The sequence below is a fragment of the Mustelus asterias genome, chromosome 21 (genome assembly GCF_964213995.1).
Source record: "Mustelus asterias chromosome 21, sMusAst1.hap1.1, whole genome shotgun sequence".
Taxonomy (NCBI): Eukaryota; Metazoa; Chordata; class Chondrichthyes; order Carcharhiniformes; family Triakidae; genus Mustelus; species Mustelus asterias.
The window spans coordinates 64,478,843-64,491,682 of NC_135821.1; the positions used below are offsets into that span (position 1 = coordinate 64,478,843).

General features: G+C 42.7%; 1 protein-coding gene across 4 annotated transcripts in view; it reads right to left on the bottom strand.

Moving 5' to 3' along the window:
• The window catches only part of LOC144509341 (ribosomal protein S6 kinase 2 alpha-like), a 243,804-nt gene that overhangs the window by 99,091 nt on the left and 131,873 nt on the right, over window positions 1-12,840 (bottom strand). For 2 of the 4 annotated variants that reach the window (XM_078238029.1, XM_078238032.1), the window contains one exon: window positions 11,816-11,869. The exons of 1 other annotated variant lie outside the window; for it this stretch is intronic. In XM_078238029.1, coding sequence (XP_078094155.1) covers window positions 11,816-11,869 — 54 coding nt within the window. The remainder of the gene's footprint in view (window positions 1-11,815; window positions 11,870-12,840) is intronic. One more of the 4 variants, XM_078238033.1, reaches the window with a different exon arrangement.

A 12,840-nucleotide genomic window follows, 5' to 3' on the forward strand; every position in this document is an offset into this window, starting at 1 on the left:
ACCCTGCACATGGGCAATGGTCAATAAAATGTTTCATGGGCTGCACTCAGAACCCAGATGGCCACATGAAAATAAATGAAAACGATGAGAATGATTCCTTGCATAAAAAATCTCTGCTACATAAAGCGACTTAAGGACGTCTGTTTATTTATTTTAGAGCAGTCTGAGAGGCTCAGTGGTAGCACCTAATTCAGAAGGTTGTGGGTTTGAGTCCCATTCCAGAGATTTGAGCAGCAAATAGACACTTATGTTCCCTGTGTAGTTGGATGACCTGCATTCAATCATAAGATGGAACCTGCGTTTAACATTTTAAGTATGATACTTTCCTTAATTTTTTTAGCTAACCATGGATGATGGGTTCACCCTTAGAATTTTTCTTTATAGCAAAAATATATTTATACTGAATATCCTGAAGTATCCCCTTAAATATCTGCCACTGTTCCTCTGTTAATCAATCCTCTAGCCAAGTGTCCCAGTTCACTTTAACTAGCTCAGCTTTCATGCCCACATGGTTACCCTTACTTAAGTTTAAAACACTAGTCTTAGACCCACGCTTTTCCCTTTCAAACTGGATGTAAAATTCAATGATATTGTGGTCGCTGCTACCTAGAGGTGCCTTTACTCTGGGATCATTAAGTAATCCTGTCATAGCACACTATACCAGGTCTAAAATAACCTGCTCGCTGGTTGCTTCTGGAATGTGCCATTCTAAGAAACTCTCCCAAAAACATTCTATGAACTCCTCAACCAGGATACACTTCCAGTCTGATTTTTCCAGTTTATATGCAGATTGAAGTTACACATGATTATTGCCATCCCTTTTATTACAAGCACCCAATATTTCTCCTTGTACACTTTGTCCTACATTGTGGTTACTGTTGGGGAGTCTGTAGACCACTTCTACAATTCCTCATCTCCAACCAAGTTAATTCTATATCCTGATCTCCTGAACCAAGAGGATGAATTCTCCCATCGGGATTAAGTCCCATGGCAGTGGGGGGGGACAGGATCGTTGCATGTTTTCCACTGTGGAGGCCATCGGGAAACCACACCATACCTTTCAACCCCAACCTTATTAATTATACACTCGGGAGTTTAGCACCATATTCCCCCGTTGGATAGGCATGATGACTCAAGTTGTGCCATCATATCTGGGTGCCATATTGAAAAAATGCCTAACATCACTGAACCACTACTGAAGAAAGAAGATGGAACTCCAGAGCACTCTGAAACTAGAAAATGGATCTCCTTGATGACAGTAAAGCTGGAAGATCCATCTGATAGATGCTTCCCCCCCACCTACTGCAGTGGTGTTCTGGGATCAATTGTTGCAAGTGGGCTCCACCCCGAACTCCAGAAGCAGCCTCAGGCACTGTGCAGGTGAGTCCTGTCTTCAGCATGCCATGTTGTTCCAGATGTGTTCTGGCGTGCTTTTGTGCTGACATTGCAGAGACTCGGGAGTCGGAGGAGAATTTTTTGAGCCTTCATCTGTATTCCATTTGTGGGATGGAGATCAGTTTCACGCCGGCCTCCAGTGGATCTCCTGATCTGCCATAGCTGGCACCAGCGGAAGATCCCACAGGAAATGCACATTGTCATGAAAATGATTTTTGCTCTTCATAGAAACCCTACAGTGCAGAAGGAGGCCATTCGGCCCATCGAGTCTGCACCGACCACAATCCCACCCAGGCCCTACCCCCACATATTTTACCCACTAATCCCTCTAACCTACGCATCCCAGGACTCTAAGGGGCAATTTTTTTTAAACCTGGCCAATCAACCTAACCCGCACATCTTTGGACTGTGGGAGGAAACCGGAGCACCCGGAGGAAACCCACGCAGACACGAGGAGAATTCTGCCGAATTCCTCCCCCGCCAGTGTGGTTATGGGAGAACATCAGTCCAAAGTAATCTCTAACAATTGCACCAATGCCATCTTTAATTAACAGTGATACCCCTTCACTTTTACCTCGTTTCCTATTCTTCTTGAATGTTATAAACTCAATATTCAGGGACTAATCTTTGTCATCTTGCAGCCATGCCTCCATAATGGACATTAGATCATATTTATTCTCCTTGATCAGGCCATCATACTTTAAGGTTTAAGTACATTCCCCACCACAAAGATAATAAAACCTTATAAAATTTCACACCAAAATTTATTCTGCAACCATTAGCTTTTTAAAAGAGCCCTGATGGTGAAGTTTTCCATTGAATGGTATCACTATGGCTTTCCAGTTGGCTTAATTCAACTGCAACAATTTGTATTTATATAGCACCTTTAACAAAATAAAATGTCCCGCTTTCCACTGTGTATGTCAGGATCGTTATCCACTCCATCTGACGAAGGAGCTCTGCTCCGAAAGCTTATGGTATTTGCTACCAAATAAACCTGTTGGACTTTAACCTGGTGTTGTGAGACTTCTTACTATGTCAGGATACCAGGATTACACTTGCAAGCATCATTTTCCAGGCTATTTGGTTACCTAGGTTTAGAAATAAACTTGTAGCAGGAAATGCTACACAATGTAAAGTGAAGTTAATTTATTAGTCACAAGTTGGTTTACATTAACACTGCAATGAAGTAACTGTGAAAATCCCCTAGTCGCCACACTCTGGCTCCTGTTCGGGTACATGGAGGGTCAATTTAGTATGGCCAATGCACCTAACCAGCATGTCTTTTGGATTGCGAGAGGAAACTGGAGCACCTGGAGGAAACTCACGTAGACATGGGGAAAAAATGCAGACTCCACATAGCCAGGAATCAAACCCGGGTCCTTGGCGCTGTGAGGCGGCAGTGCTAATGACTGTGCTACCATACTGCCCCTATTTTCTATCTTTTCTCTCACATCTGGGAACTGGGTTTGAAACCAGCAACCAATAACACAAAGGTTTGTAGAGGTTGTGTGTGAAACTAGTTCCTACTAATCATTGAACTCAATACAAAACTGTTCACAATTAAGCACAAGATAACAATCTCACTGATAAAGATCATAGAGATAGCTGTTACAGGAAACAAGTATAATACTGATGCACTTGGGTGCTCTCTTAAACATAGTGGGTGTTTTGCTTGCATCTGACTGAGCCTAAACTGGGTGATCAAAGTAGAAAATATATCTCTGGGTATTTACTTATGTTATAACAGTCTTGACACAGGTATTTTATTTTCAAACGAGACAAAATTGTTTGTGGAAGGCAAGGTTCTGCCCCAGCATATCAAGAAACACGGAGGCTGCACATTTGACCGCAGAAGTTCATAAAATATAAGGGGCGATTCTCCCAGCCTGCTGCGCTGCTTTTGTAGCATAGCGGGCCACGAGACTTGAGCGGAGGCCATTTCGTGGGCTCCCCGCTGGTATCACATCTCCGGCAGCCAGAGTTCTGGCGCTGTCAGCTCCGCGCCTGAAATCCGTGCGGAGCTGCATAATTTACATAAATTATAATTTAAATATATTTTTAATATCATTACCAGAACTGGGACTGAAATCTCTGGGCCTGCTACTGTCTCCCTCCCCGCCAGGAGTGGTTCATTCCAGCAGGGTTTACTTTAGCTCCCACTTGCGGGGATTGAGCGGCAGGAGTCCACTGGAGTGAAGGGGGTCCATCGAGGCCCCCTTGAGGGTCGGGGGCCAGTGAGGGTGCCCCCTGGGCACTGCCCAAGGGGCAAAGTGCAATGCCCAAGGGGGCACCTTGGCACTGCCAACAGGCATCGGGCAATGCCAACGGGGCAGTGCCTCTGGGGGGGGGGAGATCGGTGGGGGTGGAGGGTCCCGCTGTGGGCTGAGTGACAAAGAGAGGGAGGCCAGCGATCGGGGTGGGTCAGCCTGCTTTTGTGGAGGGGGGCGGGGGGGGGGGGGGGGAGGCGAGTCAGGAGATCGGGGCACCCTGGCGCATACACACATGCACGTACGCATGCACACATTGGCCTGGACATGTCCAGGAGGCTGCAATCGGGCTGTGGGGGTGCTCGGATGGTCAGCGATGAGGGCCGCGGGGCTGGCCAGCGATTGAGAGACTGACAGTGCAGGACCACTACGCATGCACCAGTCTTGGTGCTGACAGATCAGCGCATGCACAGTGGCCCACTCAACGCTATGATGCCGGCCTCTCCAGCAGGAATAGGCCCCACCCCCTGATTTTCAGCGTGATTCACGCTGAGGCACTCTGCAGTGCACAGAGTGTGGGAGATTCATTTTGAAACTCCTGCTGAAAAAAACAGTGGCATTTACATTCGACACTTAGAATTTTTTGGGGAGAATCACCCCTATCGTTTACCAAGTTCTTTCCTCAGACAGATCAGTAAATTCATATCTGGGAAGAAGAGCTATTTTCTGTTGCTGGATTATTGCTTGCATATGTTTGTCATCTCTCTCCATTGAAACAATAGGGACCCATACAGTACTACGTTTTTCAAACATGGGGTATGCATATGTTTTTAATGACTTTTTAATAATTTAAAATGATTTAATAATCACCGCGGGATTGTAATTCTATTCCTTTTTGCTTACTTTGGATTGGAACTGCATATTTCTCACCTGTACATCTGAAGCAGGCCTCCTGAGAAATGTGCAGTGCAAAAGCTCCTGGGACTCTTTTATGCAATGCAGAAGCATTGAGGAAACAAGTGAAGCCATGCCTCCTTTTTAGCACATTAGTTGTAGTAAAGGATATAGAGGGAAAGCGGGATCAGGCTATTGAGTTGGACGATCATAATGAATGGCGGCGCAGGCTTGAATGGCCGAATGGCCTCCTCCTAATCCTATTTTCTATGTTTATGTTTCCTAATATTAATTGCATAGTTATTTCGCTGTAAAGGAGTTTATTTCATTAACTATTACTTGCATTGTAAACAGCATAAACTACCAGTCAGTTTCTCTAATTTACTCTAATTTAAGCATAGAGCTGTAACTTGCAAAATCACTTCAAAATTAAGTCTTTGGCTGGAGTCATTACAACATTAACAGTCCTTCAAAAGTCAACAGATATGGCTCATAAAACAGGTGAACAAAAAGTTAAAAACAAAGAGGAGAGATTTTCTCACTGCATATTATTAGTTGAAAACTTTATCTTCGAAGTACAGTACTTGCTACAGGAGTACAGGATACAAAGAAACTTAAAATTTGGTAATGAGTTTGGAACAGATTGCTGCCAAAGATTTATGCTGTGCTCTGGTGCAACCTCAACTAACTGTGGAGACATCTTTATCTTTTTCCACTGTAATCCCAAAGTAACTCCAATTAAATTCACTCTGCATTATATCCAGTCTCATCTCAACCATTTTCTATTCGTCGCAGTTTCTTTTACTTCTTTATTTCTTTTTCAGTCTTTTGTCTCAGTTCCTTTTTTTACTGTTTCAACTTGACAGGAATGGGGGAAGGGAATATCAATCAACTGCTTGCAATGCTTTTCTTGTAATGATAAAAATGCAGTTATAATTAAGAGCAATGTGCTTACTAAATGTTTCCAGAACCAACTATCAAATAATGTTGTGGTCTTTGAATTTAAAAGATTTCCAAAAAAATTACTTAAAATGAACAGCGTGGCATTATTTAGACTAAAATGGATGAAACCAACTCTGACTGGTTGAAACAGGTGGCAACTATAATACCCACTGGAATGTATGACAGTTGGTGCAGCCATTGGTGTAAAGGACACTGAGTAAATGGAAATTCTCTGGAATTTAGAAGAATGAGGGGAGATCAAATTGAGGTGTACAAGATGATAAAAGGTATGGATAAAGTAGATGTGGAGCGGATGCTTCCTCTTGTGGGACATTCTGGGACAAGAGGTCATAGTCTTAGGATAAGGAGTAGCAAATTTAAAACAGAGTTGAGGAGAAATTACTTCTCCCAAAGGGTTGTGAATCTGTGGAATTCGCTACCCCAAAGTGAGGTGGATGCTGGGACAGTGAGTAAATTTAAGGAGGAGTTAGACAGATTTTTAATTGGTAATGGGTTGAAGGGTTATGGGGAGAAGGCAGGAAAATGGGGATGAGGAGCGTATCAGCCATGATTGAATGGCAGAGCGGACTCAATGGGCCGAATGGCCTAATTCTGCTCCTATATCTTATGAACTTATGACCTTATGTTAAACCTTAGCCAACACATTCCAACAGCTTGATCTCAGATATAGAGCTGCAGTGTAGAAAATATGTCAAGTCTATGCCCTGTTGTGCAGTTAAGAGACACCATTGGTGGAATTTCCCCCCAAAAACTCTAAGTATCATAATGGCGAGAATAATGGAGTGATCCAGACCAGTCTCTCAGACACGCTCACATCACGATCGTCCCACGCTCAGTCACTATTTTGGAGAGTTGGGAATTCCATGCCGGTACTTTGGGGGGGCAGCGCCCCGATCTCAGTGCGGTGGGAGACCCCCTTCTTCCCCCAATAAACAATTGGACTACACACCCCTCATCGGCAGCATGCTCCCCCACTCCCTCCCTGGCATTGATTGCCAGCATTGGGACCCTCCCAATGAATCCCTCTGCCTGACCCCAACATGCCAAAAGGAAAGAAAGATACACAAGAGACCAAAGACTGAGGAACAAAGAATTCAAAGGGATAAAGGACTGAAGGAAGGTATGGAGATAGGATGGTGAGACAATAGGAAGTTTAAAAGACAAGCATAAGGTTCCTAATTTTAGGGTTTAGGGATGAGGAACAAAGGTAAGTCATCAAGGACTGGGATGATGGACAAGAGGAACTATGTGAGAGTTGCAACAGATGTAAGGATGCAGACATGTTGTAGTTTATAGACTTCAAGAAGTAGGTAACAAAGATAGTGTTGAAAAAGACAAATCTGGAGATGACAAAGACAAGTATGACGATTTCAGCAAAGGAAGGCGTAAGTAGGGATGGTAGCAGTTGATGTCAGAGATGGAAGTAAGCAGTTTTTTTGATGACAAGGATAATAAAGATGTGGGTCAAACAAGTTTACTAATAGTCTTTAATAAGGTCTGATGAAGGGTCATCCAGACTCGAAACGTTGGCTCTATTCTCTCTCTATAGATGCTGTCAGATCTGCTCAGATTTTTCACAATTTTCAGTTTTTGTTTCAGATTTCAGCATCTGCAGTATTTTGCCCTTACTAATAGTCTGTTCAGCATGTGCATGTGATCCAGGAAAAGTTTTAAAGTTTCCATTTATTAGTCACAAGTAAGGCTTACATTAACACTGCAATGAAGTTATACAAAGTTCCCCCAGTCGCCACACTCCGGTGCCTGTTCGGGTCAATGCACCTAACCAGCACATCTTTGAGACTGTGGGAGGAAACCGGGAGTCCCTGGAGGAAACCCATGCAGACACGGGGAGAACGTCCAAAGTCCACACAGACAGTGACCCAAGCCGGGAATTGAACCCAGGTTCCTGGCGCTGTGAGGCAGCAGTACTAACCACTGTGCCGCCCCAAGGCAACACATTCAGCCGCCCCAAGGCAACACATTCAGCAGTAAGGTTGTGCAGTTTGTAGTGGGATCGGAAGACAACAGCTTTGAAGTTCCCAATGTTAAACGAGAAGAAGTTACAATTCACTTAATACTGGACAACAGATAATCAAGCAATATGAGGGATCCCTTTGATGAAGCTGCGTACAATAAAAATCCATGGTGAACTCTGCAGGTAAGGGTGTGTAGGAAATAAATTATTGCTGAATAACCTAGTGGTGGCACAAAAGAGGCGGTGAGTTAGGTGGTCAAGAAATGATTGGGACAGTATCAAAGGGACAGGAGGTGTGTGTCAAACATGAGATGAACTTGGAGTCCGTGGAAAAGTACAAAGAAGCTGCAAAGGATGGGAGCTCAGAGCTGGAATGGGTATGGAATTGGGGGGAATTGGGGGCAATTGGGACCAAGAGAAAGAAAATGGAAAGAACAGAGACAACAGCACAGACAGCATTATCTGGTACTGGGACATTCTGTAAGCTTCCAAAATGAGCTTGATTGGCCTATATGGACTTTGCTTGCCCTAATTTTCATGGGCTGAACCTTTTATGGAGTGACAATCACCGCGGGATTGTAATTCTATTCCTTTTTGCTTACTTTGGATTGGAACTGCATATTTCTCACCTGTACATCTGAAGCAGGCCTCCTGAGAAATGTGCAGTGCAAAAGCTCCTGGGACTCTTTTATGCAATGCAGAAGCATTGAGGAAACAAGTGAAGCCATGCCTCCTTTTTAGCACATTAGTTGTAGTAAAGGATATAGAGGGAAAGCGGGATCAGGCTATTGAGTTGGACGATCATAATGAATGGCGGCGCAGGCTTGAATGGCCGAATGGCCTCCTCCTAATCCTATTTTCTATGTTTATGTTTCAATGCCTATGTCTTTGTAAAGCAGTAAGTTTAATGCCCCAGCCACTTTCACAGAGGAAATGGTAAGTGGGATGGATCAGGTGAACAGAGGCTGGTCAGATGGAAGTGGAGGGTGGTAAAAGAGGTGGGCCAATCAGGGGTTGGGGGTCATCAGGAATTCAGGATGAAGAGTAGTCAGAAGGTAGTCAGGAGTGGAGGTAGCTGGGGGGTTAGGGATAGTTGGGGGGGGGGGGGGGGGTGATGGTGGGGGTGGTAGGTGACCAGGAGGGATGAAGGGGGTAGTTGGGGGTATAAGTTAGGGGAGTCTCAGGATTTGGAAGTAACTTTAATCCTTTTAACTTTTCATGGGTAACTATTTTGCTAGACAGTCTTAACTGTCCAAAGTCTCCAATTTAAGTTGGTGTATCAGATGTTTCCAGATGCAGGGGTAATTGTCCAACAGAAGTTTAAATTTCCTGGTCAATTCCCATGCAGTCTTTGCATGGGGTGTACCCCAGCGCATCTTCTAAATAAATATTTTGCCGTGGTTTTCACAGTGGAGGACTCCAGAACCATCCCACTAGCAACAGGCAATGCAGAGGTTGTTGAAAAGAAGGAGCTTAAAACAATCACCATCACTAGGGAAAAAGTACTGAACAAGCTATTGGGATTAAAGGCAAACAAGTCCCCAGGGCCTGATAGCCTACATCTGAGGGTCTTAAAGAAATTCACAGCAGAGATATTGGAAGGCATTGGTTATAATATTCCAAAATTCCCTGGGGCGGGATTTTCTGGCCGCTCATGCCCCAAGACTTGAAATTCCCACTTGAGGTCAATGGACTGCCAAATTTTCTGTCCCACCTGTAACGATTCCCGCAGTGGATTGGAAAAGGGCTAATGTAATGCCCCTGTTCAAAAGGGGAGAAAGGCAGAAAGTAGGAAAATATAGACCAGTTACTTTAACATCTGTGTTTGGGGAACAGTTGGAATCTACTATTAAGAAACGAAACACTTGGAAAATCAAAATTAATTCCACCAGAGTCAGTGTAGTTTTATGAAGGGTACATCATGTTTGCCTAATTTGCCAGAGATGGGAAGATGTAACAAGCAAAGTGGATAATGGGGGCCCTATAGATATAGTATACTTGGACTTACAGATGGCATGTGACAAGATACCGAACAAAAGGTTAAATCATAAGGTAAGATCCCACGGGGTTGGGATAGAGGATTGGCTAACCAACAGAAAGCAAAGAGTGAGAATAAATGGGTCTTTTTTCTGGTTGGCAGGCTGTAACTAGTGATGTGCCATCCAGCAATCAATCTAGTAAACCTTTGCTACATTCCTTCCATCACAAAAACATCCTTCCTCAGATAAGGAGACCAAAACTGCACACAATATTCCAATTGTGGTCTCACCAAAGTCCTGTATAACTGCAGCAAAACATCCCTGCTCGTGTACTCAAATCCTCTCGCTATGAAGGCCAAAATACCATTTGCCTTCTTCACCACCGTTTGCACCTACATGCTTACTTTCTGCAACTGGGGCACAAAGACACTCAGGTCTCCGCGCACATTCTCCTCTCAATCTATAGCCATTCAGATAATAACATTCCTTCTTGTTTTTGATATCAAAGTGGATAACCTCACATTTATCTACATTATACTGAATCTGTCATGCATTTGTCCATCCCTGCATCCTGCTCACAGTTTACCCTTCCACCCAGTGTTGTGTCATCTTCAAATTTGGAGATATTACATTTAGTTCCCTCATCTAAATCATTAATATTCATTGTGAATAGCTGGGGTCCTAGAACTTATCCTTGCGGTACCCCACTAGTCACTGCCTGCCATGTGGAAAAAGACCCATTTACTCCTATCCTCTTTCCTGTCTGCCAACCAGTTCTCTATCCATCTCAACACACTATCCCCAATCCCATGCGCTTTAATTTTGCACGCTAATCTCTTTTGTGGGATCTTGTTGAAAGCTTTCTGAGAGTCCAAATAAATCATGTCCACTGCCATAAACCCACTCTCCCACCCCCCACCCACCAACCATACTAGTTACATCGTCAAAAAGTTCTGGTAGATTTGCCGAGCATGATTTCCATGTTGACTGTGTCTGATCCTGCCATTGTTTTCCAAGTGCTCTGCTATTATTATAATGGACTCTAGTAATTTCCCTACTACCTTCCTTTTTAAATTTACCTACTAATGCTGATTTCGTTCAGTTCCTCCCTCTCACTAAACCCTGTGTTCCCCAACATTTCTGGTATGCTGTTTGTGTCTTGCATTGTGAAGACAGAACCAAAGCATCTATTTAGTTGGTCAGCCATTTCTTTGTTCCCCATTATAAATTCCCCTGTTTCAGACTGTAAGGGACCTACAGCTGTCTTCACCATTCTTCTTCTTTTAACATACCTACAGAAGCTTTTCCAGTCAGTTATATTTCCCACAAGCTTACTCTCGTACTCTACTTTCCCCTCTTAGTCAATGTCTTTGCTGAATTCTAAACTGCTCCTAATCCTCAGGTCTGATGTTTTTTCTGGCCAATTTGTTGCCTCTTCCTTGAATCTAACACTATCTTTAATTTCCCTCGTAATCCATGGTTTAGCCACCTTTCCCATATAATTTTTGTGCCATTCAGGAATGAACCATTGTTGCAGTTCATCCATGCATTCTTTGAATGCTTGTCATTGCCTATCCACTGTCATCCCTTTAAATAATGTTCCCCAATCCATTATATTAGCCTACTTGCGTCATGCAGCGTCATAGTTTCCTTTATTTAGATTCAGAATCCTAGTTTCAGAATCAACTGCATCACTCTCCATCTTTATGAAGCATTCTGTCATCTATGTCTTAGAGAAAGCACCATCTAGATAGCAAAGGTACCAAAGAAGAAAGAAGTTCCAGACAGAAAAATCATCAGAGAAGGCCCAGAATATTCCGGAAGACACAAAACCTGGTTGTAATTTAGAAAGTGACTAAATTCTATTTTTTGTTAATGAGTGGGAATTGTATTTGTTTGAACAGCATTCCATTAGGATCTTGTTTTATTTGGGAATAGTTGATAGAAGGGACTTAGTGGTTTGTTAATAGTTTAGTTAATTTGTTCACTGTTAGTTAGATAAATAAATTGTGACGTGCTGATTTTAGAGTGTCAGGGATATATTTTGTATTTAACCACTAGAAGTTGCTGAAGCGCAGGTCACAGTACTTCACACACGTTTTACAGATTATAAGGCGAGGTACTCCTCTTTGGGTGTTTTGGTGTTAGTTCTTGGGGGTGGGGGGGGGGGGGAGATCAACCCCTGCTTTATATCAATAGACCAAATACAAAGTTAACTAAACTGAATAAAATTACCAGTGCCATAGTTGAAAAATTGCCATAGAAGAAGTCAGGCCAAAGCCCAAGAGAAAATAAGGTGAACATTTCATTTAGGAGCAATTAGTGGGCCATCTGTCAAGCAAGGCAAAACAGTGCAGATTAGAAAGAGGATATGTGCACGATAAGTGTCAACATCTTACCTTACATTTTAGAGAGTCAAAGTCCTTTTCGATCCATGTGATTTCTGATTTTGCCTACATTAAGAGTCATAAAATGAAATGTAATTTGGATCAACACATATCCCTCAAATTATGTACATCTTCCTAAGATTCAGATCCTGATTCTTTATAAAAATGAAGGTTTTATCTAAAGCTGAGACAGCCCTAGTTTTGCTGTTATGTCCCTGCCAACTCTACATATTTCTCCCTTTGTTCAGCAATAGTAACAGAATTTTGTTTGATGTGCTATATTGTGCAGTTTTTACTTGGTTTTGGCCACATGGCTCATAATGTAACCAAAAAAGAAAACGCTGGAAAATCTCAGCAGGTTTGGCAGCATCTGTAAGGAGAGAAAAAAGCTCACGTTTGTCAAAGCCTTACAGATGCTGCCAGACCTGCTGAGATTTTCCAGCATTTTTTCTTTTGGTTTCAGATTCCAACATCCACAGTGATTTGCTTTTATTTGGATCATAATGTAATATTGTAGCAGCATTAAACAGAGTAAGAAATTGAAGTGAACTTCTGGAAGAGTCGCCTGGATTTATTTTGATTCTGACCAACTAACTATAACAATTTTATTAGTTTACAACTGAAACTGCAACATACAAACATAACATTTAGGAGCAGTAGGCCATTCGACCCCTCAAGCCTGCTCCATCTAATCCTGGTTGATCTAATTGTAACTTCAAACCTAAATTCCTGCCTACCCCCGAAAACATTTCACCCCCTTGTTAATTAAGAATCTATCGAGCTCAGCCTTAAAATTACTCAAAGACTTTGCTTCCACTGCCTTCTGAGGAAGAGAGTTCTAGAGACTCACGACCCTCAGAAAAAAATTCTCCTTATTTCTGTCTTAAAATCATTGTCTTAATTTGATGAATTATGGAAGCAATAGTTACCAAAGCAGATTGTAAAGAAATGTTGTTCCATCTCTCCCCAGTGTTCTCTTTACTAGGAGTCAGAAACTCATGGTGCATTATAATTCCTTAGGCACTATATCCTATGTT